At 47.6% G+C, this 19,452-nt stretch overlaps 1 protein-coding gene across 1 annotated transcript in view; it reads right to left on the bottom strand.

Moving 5' to 3' along the window:
• Window positions 1-19,452, bottom strand: part of ARID1A (AT-rich interaction domain 1A) — a 61,259-nt gene that overhangs the window by 4,083 nt on the left and 37,724 nt on the right. The window contains exons 5-18 of the mRNA XM_075437772.1: window positions 15,066-15,306; window positions 14,606-14,695; window positions 13,760-13,927; window positions 12,826-13,141; window positions 11,391-11,536; window positions 11,195-11,304; window positions 8,527-8,736; window positions 7,768-7,975; window positions 3,862-3,994; window positions 3,313-3,485; window positions 2,983-3,133; window positions 2,694-2,825; window positions 2,487-2,583; window positions 146-1,019 (exon numbers count right to left, since the gene is read on the bottom strand). Coding sequence (XP_075293887.1) covers window positions 146-1,019; window positions 2,487-2,583; window positions 2,694-2,825; window positions 2,983-3,133; window positions 3,313-3,485; window positions 3,862-3,994; window positions 7,768-7,975; window positions 8,527-8,736; window positions 11,195-11,304; window positions 11,391-11,536; window positions 12,826-13,141; window positions 13,760-13,927; window positions 14,606-14,695; window positions 15,066-15,306 — 3,049 coding nt within the window. The remainder of the gene's footprint in view (window positions 1-145; window positions 1,020-2,486; window positions 2,584-2,693; window positions 2,826-2,982; window positions 3,134-3,312; window positions 3,486-3,861; window positions 3,995-7,767; window positions 7,976-8,526; window positions 8,737-11,194; window positions 11,305-11,390; window positions 11,537-12,825; window positions 13,142-13,759; window positions 13,928-14,605; window positions 14,696-15,065; window positions 15,307-19,452) is intronic.

Raw genomic sequence — 19,452 nt, 5'->3', positions numbered from 1 at the left:
TGCCTGAAAACACAACTAACCTGCAAAAAATACCATTCTTTCAAAGCCAACAGAGCCCTTCCACTCGGCAGTACTGTACCAAAGGGTAACAGCAGGACCCATCCCCTCAACAGGCACAAGGAGAAAAGCAGGAGTTTCCTCTTACCAATATCTTTTGCTGTCAGCCGTCTCCTCTGCTTCAACACAGGTTGCGTAGCTTCTACTGATCCCGGAGGGAAGGTGATGTCTCGTCGGATCATGGGAGGCTGTACAGCTGCTGGTGTTATATGCGAGGCAGGGACTGGCGGTCCTGCCTTCTGCATTTTCATCCCCGAGTGCAGGAATGGAGATTTACTAGGAGAAGTGCGATTCTCCAGAGGTCTGGGCAGAGGTGCTGGGTTGGATACCTGAGGAATGTGATTCTGCATGCTAGGGGGGGTCTGGTAGTTAGACTGGGGGGGCCTAGTCATTGGGGGCACGGGGGCAGAGGGACCATAAGGAGGCTGCCGGTTCCCGTGGGAAGGCCATGGTCCCTCATGGTTGACCCTCTGGTCTGAATGCAGAATTTCATCTGTTCGAGTCACTCCGTGATAAGCAGGCCCTTGGGGCGCAGAGCCAGTGCTCTGCCGATTCGGATAGCTGTACCCTATTTCGTTGCGCCCTTGCCACATGGCGCCTTGCTGCGGGCCCTCTGGAGCGGACTGGATGGGACCACCCATCATCTGAGGAGGCATGTTCTGCTGAGCATTGGAGCCTGGGGGAGCCGAGACCCTGTCTCTGCCAAATTGGAATGGGAACTGGTTCTGTGGCCCTCCGGCAGATCGGCGGTCAGCAGCAGGGTATGTACTCCCATACTGGTTATACAGGTCCTGCTGTGGAGACGGCTGCGCAGTTTGCTGCTGGCTCGGTTGCTGGGTCTGTGCTGGAGGCAGCTGCTGCTGCGTCTGCCCCTGCCCGGCGCTGTACGGAACGCTGTACATCTCCCCTTCGTGTCGCTTAGCAGGCGGGCCGTAGCTGCCGTCCATCGGCCGCTTGTAATTCTACAGGGAAAATAAAGACATCGACAACATGAGATTATCTACTTGGAAACCAGCAACCAAAACCTCAGGGGGCAGAGCGACTCAGAGCCAGAGGATATGCCCCACAGCGTGGCCTGTAAGAGGGCAAGACTTGTCTCGTTGTTAGCCATCTCCAGCATGAAGCTGGATCGGTCTTTCAGTTCCACAAGCCAAGACCAATTCCTTGCGGCTGGCTGGGCAGTTTCCTTGTGGATTCTACAGGGATGCCTTGGGGGCAGAAGTCTGCCCACAGAAAGGAGTTTCCTGTAGAAAAGGCTCAGCTCTACTACACATTCACCACAAACCAAACTGTGCACCGGTACTTGTTTCCTTTCACATCCAGGTATTCTATCAGACCTTATTTCTCTTGTATTTCCAAGAAAACAGAGGTTTCTGCTGAAGCATTAAACAAGATGCATTAAGAACTGTCGTACTTCCTGTGTCTTCCTTTCCTGTAGATTTCGAAACACGTCACTGAAAGGAGCAAGAACTATTCTTCCTCCTACTTCTTTTAAGTGCAAATGGAGAAAACAGTCAACTGCCAAGACAAAATTAAAATCCAAAATCTCTCTTGCCTCCAAGGGTCTACGCTCTAGCTGCTGTACAGTCTACTCAGGAAGCTCCACGGTCACGACTGGCTTCAGATGGAGCTCTAGGGCTTCAAAGATGACAAGGACCAGAGTAACTCAAACTCTTGGCTCAGAGCCCCATGGCTCTGGTTGCAGAGCCAAACTGCAGAGCAGTTGGAATTATTCTTAGCACAGCTCAGCGAGTGCCCCCTCTATATTCTCCTAAACCAGAGGACTCAAAACGATCAGGAAAACATCACGGGTCTTGGCACTGATACACAGAGCAAGTCGTATATAAGGATTATGGAAAGAGACGTATGTTCATTCAAACTCTGTCCTGAAACAAACCTGATGTTATTGAGAACAACGAGTAGGAGACGGTGGGGCAGTGGAGGAGCAGAGGCAGCGGTGAAGCCTTTGTCTTCAGGCTCAGTAAGGCAAAGCTAAAAAAAAGCCCTGGGTGTGCAGCATGGTCCCTCTGAAACAGCTCCCCACAACAGTCAAGGGCTTACTCCAGACAAACTCACCTGATCACTTGGACCAAACAGAAACATGATGGCATTCAGAGAGGGGCAGAGAAGCCCAATAAAGCTTCCTGATCTCCTGCTGCCTGGCCAGAGCACACACTTCTGCAAACTACACAACCTCCATTCTCAGAACATTGTTTTGCTAACACAACACTGGAAACGCTAATGGAAACTTCTTTAAACTATTTGGAAACTAGAGAAAACAAAGCCTCCTGTATAAGGTACTTAATGCTACACATTCATACAGCAAACTCACAGTCCAAAGAGTTTTTATCCTCCCCTTTTAACAATTTTCACAGATAAAGCTCTTCCGTTTCTCAGTCAAACAAATCAGAAACTTTCCGATAGTTTACCTGCTGTTGCTGCTGATACATGGTAGTTTGCTGGCTAGGGAAGGGGCTGCCCGAGGATGTGCCTTGAGTGGAGAACTGATTGCCATAGGAATCATGTCTGGAGAAGAAACAGATGCATTACTTGTCTGATCAGACGCACGCTTCGCTTTCACAGTCTCAGAGCGCTCTAACTGGGAAGAGCTGTTTGTGGCAACACCGTGCACAGACCTTTGCTGCGGCTGCTGCTGCTGCGGGTAGCGGCTGGGAGAGTACATCCCCGAGTCCGGGGTGGAAGGCATGATGTTTGGCTGCGGAGTTCCGGTTGCTAAGTTGCCCTCGGGTCCCATGCCGGGCTCCGTCCTGCATGCAAGAAACACAAAACCCCCACACATGCACTTAAATTCACACTTGCTCCTTAAATGCAAAAGGATGATCGGAAAAGTCACAACAGCGAAGAGAAAGTAATCATTTCACATGAGTCAAGGGAATCAGGATCTCGCCAGGCTCAAGCACCCACCTCACTCTGTCGTAAGGACCTCCGTAGGGATAGTGTTGCCGCTGTCCCATGGCCATGTTACCCATCCCTGGACCCGCAGCACGATTGTAAGGGTCACCCATACCACTGTTGGGGCCCTGCCCTGAGGACATGAAGGGATCGCTTCCTGGAGCTGAAATATCAAAAGACGCACCAATAAACACGTCTACCTCTGCATTAGAAAGATACATCCCATCTTCTGGGGAAGACAGGCAAGCAGAAGGTCTCCTACTGCACATTCTGGCGTACAGCCAGATACAGGGACTAGCATTCAAGGAGAAAAGGGAAAGGAGCACACAAGGACTTCCTCACCTTTCCTCATACTGCTGTAAGGATCTTTATTTGGCTCATAAGACATGCGACCCATCATGTCAGAGGTATTCATGCTGGGCTGGTACCCTGGATTTGGAGTCATGGAGTTCCGCTTCTGGAACGTAGGATCACTACCATCTGCAAAGGCATCCTGAAGGCCCACCGAGTTACTCCTGATTAAAAAAAACACCAAACCGCAAACATGGGATTACAGAGGTCCACGATGCTCCTCAGGATATTTTTCCCCGTATTTTCCCTCTCAGGTGTTGCTATCCCCTAGAAGGACCACAGCCAAACTCCTCCAACTGAGGCATCAAGAACTGCCCTTCTACAATACTGTCCTCAACCTCAATCCCAAATGCAATGATTATTCACACACAGAGGCAGAGACGACAATGTTGCTGTGAGCCATTACCACAGGAGCAGAGCCATGGAGCCCCATCAAAACAGGTACTCGAGTCTCGAGCCACCCACAGTAACAACCCAGAAGGGATCTCGCACTCATAGCTTGCGCCCAGCATAGTGGAAGAAGGTGCAATGGTTTCGTACCTGATGCCTGGCAAAGGGGGCATCTGACTGTGTGGCGTAGACGCTGGAGTTGGTGGCTTCAGGTCTCCTCCTTCTGCCATGGAGCTGCTGGTGGACTGAGGCGTCTGAGGACCCTGCATTGAGCCTGAACCCGCTGCAAGAACAGAAATGTGGCGTGAGCAGCTTCGCATCCTACACATGCAACCCAGAACCTCCCAGAACATCAGCCTTAAGAACAGAGAGCAAATCGTCCTTCAAAAGGGAGACAGATGAAACATGTCCACAAAAGTACAAAGAGCTCAACAGTGCAAGGACATCCCGGGCCAGCCTTCCCAGAAGAACCACATACAGTAATGTAAAGCTGAGAGGACACGTTCGTTTTCTTCATGCCTTCTTTCTTCACCACATTCCCTTTCACACACCGCGCCACCACTGTGGCACTGTGTCGTGCTGCCCAGGCTATGTAGCTTCAGAGGCTGCTGCTCTACAGTGCACCATGCAGCACGGAATACGGTGCTTCTTGCCAAGTGACAGTCACCAACCCATCACCTTCACATCTTCTTTCTACCCAGAAAGAAGGTGGGTTTGAGCGCTCTCCTGGAAGTCTCACAATCTTTCTAGTGATGGAAACTCCAAGACGCCAGCTGAAGTCATCAAGTAACTCTGAACAAGGCTCCTCTGTCTGCTCTGCCCTTCGAGAGGGGTTAATTCATTCATGCAGGCTAATTCAAGCACCACTCCCAAGGATTCCTGGAACAGGGAATGCTGGAGATGCAGGATCTTCCACTGAAGAACAAAACCTGTCCAGCAAGTTCCCTGGCTCTGTACAGGTTGCTTTATGCTACAGTAAGCTTTCACCAAAATCCCAGGCCATCGTGTGTAATCCAGCTGTGCCACAAGCTCTCCTCTGCCCCTGCATCGCTGTGACAGTGTCAGCTCTCAGGTTCATATGTTCCTCGCAGCTGGCAAGAGCTGAACTCTTAATTAATGTTTCCATTAGTTACCATCCCCAGCACCCGATATCCCTCAGCTTCAGCCCTGCTGGTTGATGAGTCATTTCAGCTATTCATTAAAATCCTCTGAGGTCATGTCCAGGGCATGTTTGTTTACACCCCACCTTCCTGGCACCCTGTCCTCTTCTCCGCGACTCCCTCCCAGCCCAGGGAGGTCTCGGGAGGAGGAAGGGCAGAGGCAAGCTCAGCGGGGAGTTTCATTCATGGGCCCTCCCCGCCATTCTCCTTCCCTCGTCAGCAGCGTTCAGCTCCACTCACTTCCCCCAGGAATTCGCCGCTTGTCTGGGTTTGTAATGCTGGCATCGGCAGGAAGAGGCCTCGAGACATTCCCCGCGTCGCTGCCATTTGGTGTTTGTCCCCACCCCCCGCCGTCCCTCCCACTCACAAATTTACACACAGTTGGAGCGGGGCCAGTTCCATGCTCTGGGAATTAAAACCCAACGGCAGAGTGACTATGCCTCCCCAGGGACACGCGGCACTTTGCGAGCAGGAACCCAAGACGGTTTGCAGGAAACCTGCGCTGAGTGCCCGCGAGGCAGCACCCGGCCCACTCCGGCCACAGCCTTTCTGTAAACACTTTTGGTTTTTGAGGGTTATGAATGCACACTGCAAGGAAAACAGCTCCGGCACCAAGAGCTCTACCTTGATGACTGTCCTGCAAGGCCTTTAGATGCTCTGCAGCCCCAAAGAGTGGTTAATGGAGAACTGCGCAGTGCGATCCTCACCATTCACAGTTACGCAGAAATTCGTTTGACAGAACAGGCTGAAATGAAGTGTAAGCCAAGGCCGAGAGGTTACGCAGTCTGCAAGGAGAGCAAAGCACGTGTGTCTGTGTGGGATGACAGAGCCCTTCGTCCAAACAACGGCACTTCAAAATGCCCCACTGTTGTGGCTTTCAAAGGGGGAAGTTATTCCCCAGTAAGGGTGACTGGTTGGAGACAGGCCTCTGTGTGTGTGCGAGTCTGGAGGACGCTGCTTCAGCGGGGCCTCACCAAGCCCCTGAACAGTAGTGGGGACTCTGCTCCTCCGAAGGCTCCTAAGTCTGGAGCTGGGGTTGAGAGAGCAATTTGTGGTGTGTCCTACACCCTCAGTGCCTGCCGATCCAGGGGAGCCGGTGAGAGGAAGAAAAGGAAAGTGAAAGAGGAGCACAAACATTGCGTGATACGGCTTAAAGGATCAGAGCAACCAACCATGTTGCAGTGCTGCCTCGGCATATTCCTAGTTGCAGGAGTCTGGAGTAAGACAAGCGGAGAGAACAGTTTAAATGGGAAATACAGCACAGTCCTCTCGGAGCACGAATCAAACCTGTGGACGAAGTCAACAGAGCTGCACAAATGGGCAGCGTTTGGGACAGCAGCCCTGCAAACTCCTGCTGCTGATGTGCCAAAGGACAAGATCCTCGTACCACAGCCCAGAAGGCAGACTCACGACCTTCACGTACCACCAGATTCGCTAAAACAAAATAAAAATGGAGGCACCATCTAGTCCATCTGACAGGCACCTCGTGTTACAAGAAGTTTTAAGTGGCTTCCCAAAAGGCTCAGCCCTCTCCAAATAAACTCCAAACGCTCTTAACACCGTTGTTCCACTGCCTAGTACCTCAGCGGGGCAAGAAAGAGGTTTTGGAAAGAAAGCGGGGATGGATTTGTGGTCTAGTTTAAGCAGAATTCAGACACCACTTTAGATGCAAGTTTAGTCTACTGACTCAAAAGTTACTTTATCTTGCAGAATACACCAAGGCTGAAGCTATGCTGGGACAGGTTTCCTGACGAGTGAAAAGACATGATTTAGTTCTTTAAAAAATAACACTCTGTAACTGAGAGGACAGATAAAGGCAGCTGCCAACAGAATATTCGGACAAGCACACTGTCGATCAAGGGCTTAGCAGGGCTGAAACACAACTGCAGCACAATCAAAAAAGGGTTCATTCATTATTCCAATCCTCAGGAGCTAGACAAAGATGATGCCAGGTTTCAGAACCAACAAGGCATTTTTTGCAAAATTACAGGAAGTTCAAAGCAGACAAAATTTTTATTTCACCTACGTGAACAGGCTCCTGACCAGAAAAAGCATCTGAAGGTTTTACTTCTAAGACAAACTGGAAAACTGAAGCTTAAAGGGTTGGCAACTTCAGCAGCAACTCAAGCAATGCAAATGAGACAGAAACGATCAGACTTCCCGAAGACTAAAGAGTACAGCATGCACTGCTAGCCTGGATGTTTCCCCCCCCCAAACTGGACACTTGCTCAAAATATTCTGAAACTGGTGCATCCCATCAAATTTGAAACAACAGTGCAAGTTCATTTTAAAGGGCTTGAATGCCAGAGCATCCACTCTGTAATAGGCTTATGAAGCTCTCTGGGCACGAAGCCTCAAAGTCCTCACTGTCTTCAGCAGAAAGAATTCACGAGGAAGACGAGTGCACACACACGTCAAGCATTTACTCCCAGAAGGTAGCACTTGCATAGGCAAAACAAGCACAACTTTTCCAGCAAGTTCCCAAAGCTAAGCAGTAACACCAAGGGCTGCTGTTCGAATACGCAGAGATCACCTTGTCGGGATAACTCCACACTTCTCTCTCCACCCGATTCTCACAAGACAGTGACGTGCTGATAAGCACAGAGGTGCGTGCATATAGGTATGTATATATTTTTATGTTTTCATTTTTCTTAAACGTAGTACAGAGGTGGGACACAGAAAAACTGAACTGTCCCAAAAGGCCTGACGACTTCTCAGTATCACTCACTCCCACGTTACAACAGTACTTAATCTACACAACCAGAGAACATCTAATTAGAAACAGACATGAGGGCATCGTGAAGTTTGGAATCGGTCTGGCCCACAGCACGTGGAGTCAGGTGTACAGTGCCAGAGATCCTCTGGTTCAAACGTTCATTGCACGCCTTAAACTCACCCGGAGATGGAGGCTGTATCTTCGTCTGAGACTTCTTTGAGTCGGCAGCTGCAAAGATATCTGGAGGGGGGTCTTCACCTCGCTCAATCTTGCACTCGAAGGCGTAGAGACACTGGATGTACTGCTTCTTCAAAGAACTAGCTGCGCTGCTGGACGTGCCCACATTGAGATTCGTCGCTAATTCGCGCCACTTCTTGTTTTTGTTGACCTGCACAACAGACAAGAGGCTCTAAACTCAAAATCCCAGCTACTTGTCCTCCAGCAAATTTTCTGGGGAGCAATCAACATCTCCCAGTTAAAATAAGGCTGCAATAAGGGCTCGGCACAACAGATACAGTTGTGTTCAAAAGCCAAAACTAGTATACTCTCTTCCTCATCTACAGAAAACTTCTCCAACAGGGACAGACTGCAAATCAAATTAGCCATGATGTCAGTTGACAGCCAGATGCTAACACAGTGTCATCCACCTTTGCAGTGGACAAAGCAGGGAAGAAAAGCACTTGAACTGAATCTCACCACAGACTGTTCTCAACCAGGCAACTGCAGAGCAGACATTTGGCTCGTTTAAAGGATGCTGGGTTTTATACGTGTTATTACAGAAAATAGAAAGGAAAGAAACACAGCTGAATGGGAAGTCATGGCTTACATCTAGCTACAAGTCTAACTCTGAAATGTGTTGCCTATTGGCATGTGACTGCCAGACAGTGGGCAGCCCTGAGTACAAACACCCAGTCGCCACGCTGGCTGCTGGACACTCACCTGAGTCAATCCTCCAATCTCCTTCACTGAGATGTAGAGCCGGTAAAGGTCCAAGGGTTTCCTGCCTACTGCTGGGAGGTTTGTCATGCCCATGGCCTTCTCTTCAGTGAAGGCCAGGTAACGATCTACCCAGATCTTCCTCTCAGGCTCACCACCCAGCTCATAAAGTTTGGTGATCTTCTCATTGGTTGTAGTAGAGGAACTGGACTTCTAGGAGAAGGAAACAGATATCAGGACTGAGCAGTGCAAAATCAGCTAGCTCACATCCGAGATGCTTGCAAAAAAGCAGTCAGGTAAGAGTTCAAAGTTCTGCTGTGATACTGAAAACAGCTTTATATTAGACCTACACTTGTCTCAGATCAACATCAGGCAAGCATTATTCGACAAAGATATCAAAAAACCAACCACTACTCAGGGAATTCACAGAATGTATATTTTTAAAAAGTGAAAGGTTTCATGAACGCTACAGAAACCAAACAAACCTCAACAAGACCTTGCAGAGAACCATCTCTTTGAGACATCCTTTGTGGGCTCCTTTGCTAAACACACAAGAAAACATCTAATTCAACTGCAAATGAGACTCCCCATGGCTACTGCACTCTGCCAGGGTGAATACTGCCTTCTGGTTAGTCTGTTCTTTTACTCAAGTGGTAGATGCCAGGTTAAACTGACACTAAACACTGCAAAGGAATTAAAATAAACACGCCTCAAAGAAAAATAAAGATTAGAGGCACCTGTTTGACGAATGTGTGCGAGAGATCCCCCCAAAGACTATCTCCCCTTGCCTATTTGCTGACAGAAGTGCAGAAATCTTCTGCTACCCAGATACGACGTAAGCACCCACACTGGTTTGCTGTCGCTGGCGTATCAGGATCCAGGAAGACTGATACGGTAAGGTATCACAGGAATTCTGAATACAAGTTTACAGTTATGGAGTATCACACACTAGTTCCTACGCATCTGATTCTCTGAACTGCCTGAGTGTCTATTTAGAGGCAAAACCTGTGGTCCTGCATCCTGCTTTGCTTCCCTCAAGTCTTCCAATGTAGTGCATGAGCATGTTACTTGGTCTTCCACCACCTGGACCACTTACACTCAGAGAAAAGGCAGAAACGGTTCGGGCACACCAAATGCTTACTTAGAAATGAACTTCCAAAGTGGAAGTGAACTTCAAATCTGATGTTGTTCGAGATGAACCCCTACACCCAAGACGGAGTGAACTCACTAGCACGAGATAATCCTTGAACAACGCAGACCAGGAGGACACAACAGCCCTTATTTGTAGCTTCTGGCAGCTCCGAGCCTACGAGCATTCAAGTTCTTGTTTGTCGTAAAGGCAAATACCAGCACACATGAGCAGAAGTGATAGATCTTCTGAATCTTGCAGACTGCTAGTGGTACAGGTATCAAACTTGCAGAGCATTTATTTTCCCCTCAAGTATCACAAGAGGAGACTACGGGCTCAGAAACTGCTTTTTTGGTGGTTCTTTTGAAACGGGTAGCAGTAATGCAAAGAAAAACATTCCCTGAAGAACTTGTTTGCCTCCCTCTTCTGGCTTTAATACAGGATTAGTAAGAGGTTTGTTTGTGAAACAACCGTAACACTTTAGTGTACCACCTCCCAGCTGAGAGGTGATAACTGACTAGCTCCAAGCCTACACCAGAAACAAACTCAGGTTTGTTACACTTTTGGCAGTTTCAATGTGGCAGCTGATAACTCCTAATACTAAATTGTTTTGCAAGTGAAACTGAACACTCCCAGAGGACTGGGAAATGCTCCCCTTCATTTCAGAACAGTCTATGAATCCCAGAAGTAGAACCCTCAATTTTTGGGATTTTCCTGATGAATCCTGAAGAACCTCTTGGAACCACTGGCACAGTTGAAGCACAGCCAGGGCTGGACCCATCAAGTGTAACTCACGTCGAATCTACTTACACTGAGCACTGCAACTACAGGGTCTCTACCTTTACACTCTGACTCAAGCAACAGTCTAATTAGCTATTCATAGGATGTGGGGACTCCGATAAAGCTGACCCAAAAGGTGCATCTGTTCAAGTACCTTCTCCTCAGTTAATAAAGGCAAGACCAGGCCACAGCTGAAAAGGGAACACCTAAATAAGGTGTGCCAGGCATCTGTTAGAAATTCTAGACAGAGGCTTGAACTCGTGAGTCATAAACAGGGGAGAACACGTGAATTCTGACAGAAAAGTCCCTTTGCTGGCCTTAGTGAGGGCTAGCGGGGCTCTGTAGGGGATGGCAGAGCTCAGGCTTCTCAAGAATACTGTTATTAACATGTGTGGGTATTTAGTGGTTTATTGCAAATATAGCCAGAACCTACTCTAACACACACACACGTTTCAAGACACTTCTTTCTTTAATTACGCCCCAAAACATAACACCTCCCAAAAGAGGATATCCCACTCACTCGCCACGCTCGAGTTCGAACCACGGTCGCAAGCAGCAGTCAGATCATATACTGTAAGGGCAACCACGCTAATGAGAAGTCTGTCCAGAGCAAGAAGGACAAATCAAATTAGGTTCCTCTCAGGAACCGCACCCACTACTAGACATACGCACGGTTCAATCCAAGTTAACATGCAATGGTTTTATTTCCCTAGACACCGCAGAGGATGGGAGTCATTACGAACAAAAACCAAAACATTTTACCTTTGACTTGGATTCTGCTTTTGGCGTCCCATCTGCCTTATTGTTCATTTTAGTTGCAGGTGTTAATTTGACATCCCCAAGACCCATCATTTCGGGGCTTGCGGCCATCCCTAGGAAGTTAAAAGAATCTTTAACACCGATTTTCAACCCAATACGATGGAATCAATGAAACACCCAACAGTCAGCACTGGCTTACCTGCAGAGTTGTTAGCCATATTCCCACCCATCGGATAGGGCGGGCCCTGGGGGTTTATCATGCCAGCCATACTGTTAATTCCCTGTCCGTAAGGAGGTGCAGTGCCCATCATTCCCCCTTGATTCATGTTGGGATAACCAGGAGGCCTAGAGGAGGCAAGGAAGAAACAGGTGCTTACTCCAAACACTAAGCACTGAGATCTTGTCTTTGAAGGAAGCAGGTTCGCTAAAAGAAGCCTTCTACAAAGGAAAGGGAGAAGCGACTTTCTCCAGCTCACTTTTCCAGCAAAAGACCAAACATCAGGTCCTCTTTTAAAGCTTAGCTGCCCTAGAGTTTAAGTCTCATTCTCAAAAGCAAAGGGGATGCAAACCATTTTGAAAGAGGGACTTCAGTTCTGAACCTTTTCACCCTTAATCTTGTTCTCCTACATCCCCCAACTGAACTGCCTTTCAGTTGGTCAGCTGCCTCTATGCAGAAGAGCAGATCCGCACATACCGCAGCCCTGGGCATTTAAGTGAGAATATATTATTTGTATAGATGAACAGTGTAGTCCTCCAGCCACATCTAATGATTTATATTTCTTTCCTTCTTGTTACCCATACAAGCTGCGTTATTTTACATGTATCTGAAAACCCCAGACACAACTGTCGCTCAAACTGGTTACTCAAAGGGACAGACTTTGATGCCTTTATTGGCGTTTGGGAGCTTGACCTTGGCCGTCACAGGTAACATCAGACAGCAGATTGCAGAAGCAGCCCTTAAGTCAGGATAAAGAGCACAATGCCCAGTCAGACAACAAATGTATCTAACAGCTTTACTGGGGGAACCCAGTTTATAAGCAACTTCACGGCTCTCACGGTATTCTGACAGGCCACATACACCTCCTCTAAAATGTGCAGTAAAAAAATAAAAACACCACCCAAAAAACCCAACAAAAGCCACAGAAAATAGCTGCAAAGTTCAGTGTCGAATTCCAGCTCCCTTTCCCACAGCTACTCATCAGGGCCCTAAAAGGAAGAAGTTCATTACACTGGACAAGTAATGCCTCGGTTCAGACAAATGCAGCTGGATGGCTGTCTGCTAGATTTATGGGCTTTACCACACACGCAGCGTCTTTTAAGTCACTCACGTAACAAAGACAACCAGAAAGTGGGAACAACCAAAGGGATCTCAGAATTAAATAGATTTCAACCTATGAATATTAAAAATTCCCTAAGTATATCTTTAATAATGTATTCCAACACAGCGCTTGCCCAAGTTTTATGCTCTTCCTTTTTTAACACTTACAATTGATAAAAAGGTCTCCAAGAAGGGCAAACCTTCAAGGAAACATATGTCCAGTATTACGCCAAATTTGGACGATTCCATCCACAGCTTTGAAACCTAGATCCCACACAGGGACTTTCAGAGAGACCAGGGAAACCCCATTCCTCACCTGGTCTGGATGGAGTTGGCAGCAGCGTGCATGGCGGCGGCAGCCACCTCTTGTGCTTTGCGGTTCATGCCGCCTGGGGGGGGGCACATCCCCGTCCCCACCTGAGGTGGCATATTGGCCATGTTGGGTCCATACGGTCTGTTCCCCATGGCTGCATGGCTCATCCTCCCCGGAGGAAGGCCGCTGTACGGTGGCACACCGGTCTGCCCGTGCATCTGGCTCCCTGCTCCCATGGGGTTCATGGTTCCTCCCATGCCTGGACTGGGGTAGTTGGCATTGGACATCGCATTGTAGTTTGGCTGCCTGGGATAACCTCCTAAGGAGATAAAAAGAGGGGAAGACAACCTCATTCAACCAGTTAGTTTATGAATCACCATAAAAATCTTCTATCAGCAAATATTTAAAGATCACTAACAGAGATGAGGGGGAGTGTTAACACCTCAACAAAAAGTCAAAGTACTTGGATATAAGCCACATAAAATGTGTTTTGACATAGCCAAGTAACAACATCGATTCAAAAGCTGCCTGAAACTCTCCCAAACCTCAGCTGAGCAGAGTGAGCTAAATGGTCTGGGACAGGACGTAAAAAGTTCAACTTAACCCTTTCCAAAACATACAACACTCAACGGTCTTCCTGTGCACAGACAGCTAGCCCTTCCCCTCTGTTACACTGGATACATGACCTACATCTTTTCACAAAGGAGGAAGGACCCTGCATTTAGAAGTGCAATTGGCCCTGAAAGCAACGTATTTCATCGATCGCAACACAAACAAAGTACAGTTCCTTCCAGCTCATCCGGAGCATACTGTTTTGTATTGCCCACACATTAAGAGGGGACAAATAAAAACAGTTTATGAAAGATGTTACAACAGAGAGAGGTCTTTTGTATTTGCAGAGCTCAGGTCCCACCTCGAGGCGCTGACTGTGCCTTACCTTGAGGTCCATACTGCCCGCCCTGGGGTCCGTAGCTTCCCATGGAGTTCTGCTGGTATGGCCCCATTCCAGCGTGCATCTGTCCTCCAGAGGACTGACGGGGAGATAAGGCTGAGCCAGGCTGGGGTGAGCTGTACTGGGGCATCTGAGGATTCCTCTGCATGTAACCTGGTCACCCGGTGAGTGGAGCAGACAATTATTAGCGCTGAGTATCCAGAGGTGCCACTGGACACACATGTGCAACCCCCGGGGCCCACTAACAAAATCATTTCAGCAACAGCCTAGACAGGTTTTACAGTGGTTGCCATTAAGGAGCCAGTGTTATCTGCCAAGGTAACAGATCCAATTTGCTGTTTTAACCAGAAAAAAAACCCCTTGGTGTCACAGGGGCAGACAGCACAACTCTGCAAATCCCAGGAGCTGCTTTTTGTTGTTGTTGGTTTTTGTTTTCTCAGGGTGACAACTATATACCTTCAGCCATGAGAGACGAATTTTACATGCATTTTCCCCCACACTAACCTTACTCTCTTAGGGGAGAAAAGGCACACAATATTGTTGCGAGCACCCCTCCTTTTGGAAGCTTAAGGTCATGGACCTTGGACAAACAACATTCACAGAAAAGTGAGTCAACACCTTACACGCCAAACTGCTAGCTTGGCTGGAACACTAAGAGGCCAAACAACCACCAACAGTTCAATTTACTGCAAGGTGCCTAAACACTTGCAGCTTATAAATCTAGGGTAGCTCTTAAATGTTATCTCACCATAGAATCCGTGTCATCAGGCCAGGTAATTTTTAGTTACAGATCTAAATTTACAATTAAATCTTTTATCTCGCGTCACACACCTCGATCTTGCGCTATGCTTGACTGGTTCATGGAAGGATGCATGATACTGTCCGACTGGCCACTGGGCGGTCGGGGTGGCATCTGATTGCCTACACCGCAAAGAGGAGAGTGGTTAATCACAAAAATTGCACGCCACAAAGCCCAGGATGAAAAACCATTAAATACCAGAACTACAAACAAACTCAGAGGAAGGGTATGCTCGCCACAGTGAAGGAAAACAACAGCAAGATCAGTCACATTAACCCAGCAAAATGACACTGCTGGTTTACCAGCCATCCCACCCATCTCACTGCATCCTTTAAAAGTTAGGCATTTTAAAGCAAACGAATGAGACCACAGGACCTCAGTAACCACACAGTACTGACACTGGCCAACTCCTTCCCAGTGGCCATTTCAATACACTCTCCAGCTGCATGAGGCAGCCTCACCAAATGACCAATACGTGCCGAGTAGCGTTACCTGGTACTGCAGCAGGTGAAAGCGGACCAGAGCGGGACTGAGCAACACTAGCTGGAGATCCAACTGGGGATGGGGAGGGTCCTCTGATGCCTGGCAGGTGAGGAGAGGTATGTGGAGAGAAAGGAGACTGAGCTGGGTTACTCTGCTCTCCTTGACTGCTGGAAATCCCTGATGTGCTTACTCCAGGACTCAGGGCTCCTTCTGTACCCATGGGCAGATCATCTATTGAACCAGACAGGTCCTGCAATACACAGAGAAACAGATCAGGCAAAAAATAAGATGACACAGGACTGTTCTCCCACATACCACTAAGAAAGAGTGCCTTTACTCCCTCAGGCATACTACAAATAGGTATCAATGAACTCAGTTCATGTTATTGTCAGTAACAAAGGCTGCTGCAGACTGAGGTAACTGCCAAACGTGTCTTATCCTGCTGCCTGTCTCTGAACCCAAGAGTTTCCTAGCTGGTTTGCTGAGTGCCTGCTGATGGTCCAAACAACTCGCCAATTCTCCTACTTGCTTCTAATAATTCAGTTTAGAGGTGAGAAATTAAAGAATGTATCAACAATACATGTAAAACTCCAAACAGAGGAGACAGTCCATGTGATCATGGCTTGCAAGAGAAACGTGGCTCAGCTTCTGAAAGACAGAAAACTCCTGCCTCACCATAATTAATTCATAAACCTCATATGAGCTGGGAAACTACTCACTTGAGATGGATAAAAACAAACCAAACAGAGATTTAAAAGAAAACCATAAAATACTCTTCAGGGTTTCCACTTCCTTTTCTTCAAAGATAGCAAAAATTAGCAGTTACAGTATCAACCTGTAAAGTTCAGCTTCTCTTGAAGGCAAGGCTAGAAAATACCCTTCCTACTGCACCTATCCACCCTGAAGAAGTAAAGCACGAAAAGTCTAAGAAAGTTGAAACCTCCAATTGCCACAGTAGCAACTGCAAAGCGACAGCACCAAAAATCAGCTGGCAAGTCCAAAAAATAGGGATTCTTCCAAGCAGATGATGCACAGATCCAACACGCACAATTGTACTAGCTGTTCGATCATGAGGTGCGTCAGCTTTCAGGCTTGGCCTGGAGTAAATGAGTAAGTAACCGTCCAAGACAGAGTAAGTGGCAGTGCATTTGAACAGCAAGCTGGGAAGTTATAACTATTCCAGTGACTAGACGGGATCTCTGCCAGAGATTCGAAGAATCCCAGCAGGTGAAGAAGTGGCAGATCAAAGCTTACCAGGACCTCCCCTGGCCTTCCTAAGTCTTTTGGAGCAATCAACCCTGGATCAGAAGTGTTCCGGACTGAGCCCCGAAGGCATTTCAGACCGACTCTCTGCACAGAATTCAGCTGACCAGCATGAACAGAGCCAACCTCATTTAAAACACCATGCAGAAAGGCCGAGCCAATCAATAAAGAACTCAGACACCCTGCTCTCATTTACACTGACTGGATGATGCCCTGTTTAGCAGCAGTTCGGATAAGATTTTCCCTCCACACTGCACAGAGCTGGGACCTCAGACGCAGATACTGCAAACTTAACAGCCTTCAGAAGCAAGCAAGAGCCCTATCACTCAGTAGCACCTGTCTGCCAGGTGATGTGTGAAACGGCTCTGACAGCACGTCCCCATCATCTAAGCTGGAGAACAGTGCATCACCACATCCTAGGAAGTGGAAAACGGGAGTCACAAAGAATGAAAAACGACCCAGGCGATATCCAACCACCTCATCACACTTGTCGGATAGACAGTGACATTCAGAAGGACAAAGGGGAGAGCTGGGCATCAGCTGCACCACACTCCGTTGTCTGCTGCAGCAGGCCAATCTTGACTATTTGAACAGTGGAACTGGATCAAAATGCTTCTAACAAATGCTGGCTAATACTACACTTGAGCTGAAAACGCCAGTCACTTGGTGGGATGACTTAGTGCATAGCATGTCCTTCCCCCCCTTCCATTACTGCTTCTGTTTCAGAGATCACTTCCTGCACAACAGTCTCAGAGGCACATTTGCTTACTGCTGCAGTATTATCTTCCTGAGAAATAATAAAAAAGCTTTGTTTTGCTTCAATGAAAGCTAAAAAACTGCAGAAAAAAGCCTAAAAACAGTGTCTTCAGAGCTCTTGCAATTTTCACTACCTTCCCACTGTAACATCAAAAGCACTGCTCCTTTCTGCAGCTACTTGGTTTTTTCCCCTGGACAACTCTGACAAACCCCACATTCCTACTGTGGAAACCATCCGAAGTGGAAGTAAAGAGACATTATTTCCAACATTTTGCATTAAATAGCATCAACCAACACAAACAATCAACAGCAAAACACTCCTCTCCCTGAGACTCACTGCATCTAACTTCAGCTACCAGTATAGGATACATGTCTAGATTCCTAAGTCAATGAAGGGATCGGAATGCAAGAAGCCAATTCAGTCCAACCTAAAATTGGATGCAAATATTGGTATTTCCCTTAAATACATTAAGGTACTTTTAGTCTGAATCACCAGATGCTTCCAAACATTGTTTTCATCATCACTGAAATGAAGTTGGAGGCACAAACCCTTTGCAGCTTTGAAATCCCCACCCCCATGAGCTTATGTGGGTACGGCATTTCAGAGCAGTTGAGCCTTCAGACCAGAGGGGCAGAGCCTATAGCTACTTAAATTAAAGGGTTTGGGGCTCAAAGTAAAAAACATATTATAAATGTACACCGGAGACAAAACACTGGCATGAAAGGACAGGTACAGAGCAAGTGTGCAAGGTGAAATGCGAAAGTCTCCTTCTGGTATCGGGAGTACAAGTGACACGCTTCTCCAGGAGGCAAGAGAGAAGCTTTGCCTCCAGGATCTGAGGAGGTCACTGTCTGCTACACGGTGCGAGCAACACTCGTACGTGAACTGGGCAGACTAAGAGGATATGACTTGGTAATGCCAGGCACGAAAATATCTGCAAGACATAAAACGAAGCAATGTTAAAAACTGTTTGAAAATTAACTCCCAAGCAACTAGATAACAATCTCTAAAGCTGATGTCTTTGACCTTGCCTATGCATCAAAGCTTAACCTAAGTACTGCAAGTCATTTAAAAACATTCAGTTTTAATTAAGCAGGTTAATGCAGGGTTGCTTTAGACATGCGAGCGAGGGCCCCTCTGCATTGCTAGCATACCATCACGGACCTCACATCTAGGAAAAGCAGGCCTTCTAGCTATAAGGCTGTGGATCAGACTCCCAGATCATCAGTTTAAAGAAGTTAAAAGTGAATTACATGTCGACCTTTCTTGGATGTCAGAACACAAATTGAAATAGAACCGTAAAAATCAAGTAACTCAAAGTGACTTTCACCTCTAAAGATCTGTAAGTTTTATGAATTTCAACAATAAAGTAATCTCCCAGCAAAGAAATGCTCTGCCAGCACAGCAGCATCTTCTGAGTGTGTTATTCAGCAGGACGAAGTTTCTCTGAAGTGCAGCTCCTTGCAAGGGGAAGGAGAGAAACAGGGACTGGAACGCCCAGGTGCAAGCAGCTAATCAGTAAGGAGCTTTTTCCACCTATCAAGTTATTTTCTCAGGATGCCAACCATCAAGGCAGAGAGTGTTGGTTTGGGTTTTTTTTTTTAACTAACCCTACAGGACACTCTCCAGCTCTGATACCACATTTACTCAAGTGCACCACAAACTAGGGGAAAAGGAAATTTCTCCATCTCTCTACAGATCATTTTAAGGACAGCCATAGCAGAGAAGCCTTTAAAAAAAGAAAAACTCATTGAAATAAAGGAGACCTGCTGCCGTCAGCGGGTTCTGGATCAAGCCCAAGAGGAGAGGGCCAGGAAGGTTTTCTTTGCCTCCCGCCGAGCATCAGGAGGAGCCCTGGAAAGCCACAGCAGCACCAGGAGAAGGGCTCTCCCCTGCCCTCCTCCCGCGAGCGCAGCCAATCGAGCCGAGACAGGAGGTGAGGCTCGACAGCAGTAACTCTGCCAACTTGAAGGATACGTCAGGGTCTGGAGAATTTCCTCACGTGTTTCCAATGTGGTTTTTATGCATTTTATTGCTCATCTGCCATGCAGATCAAAAACGCTGGAGGGATTCCAACTATTTCACACAGAATCTCACACTCCAGGCTGGCTGCAGCCCCAAAGCCTGAGCTTCTTCACTTGAAATACTGCCCAGTGTTATTTTGGGATGTGACCTGATAGCGGAAGCCCACAGGGACCCTGAAACGATAACTGTTCCAGCTGCGATTGGTTGCCCAGCCCTCGCCGATGCCAGCATGGGTTTGTCAGTGCTGCTGACAAACAAGGACTCAGCAGCTAACACCTTCTTTTCACACCACAACAAAACCATGCCTGAAATCTCACAATCTGGTACCCAAAGGAGGGGGCAGGGGAGTTC

The sequence above is a fragment of the Opisthocomus hoazin genome, chromosome 17 (assembly GCF_030867145.1).
Source record: "Opisthocomus hoazin isolate bOpiHoa1 chromosome 17, bOpiHoa1.hap1, whole genome shotgun sequence".
NCBI lineage: Eukaryota > Metazoa > Chordata > Aves > Opisthocomiformes > Opisthocomidae > Opisthocomus > Opisthocomus hoazin.
The sequence above is the reverse complement of the archived record's forward strand: the minus strand, read 5'-3'. Positions and strand labels throughout refer to the sequence as shown.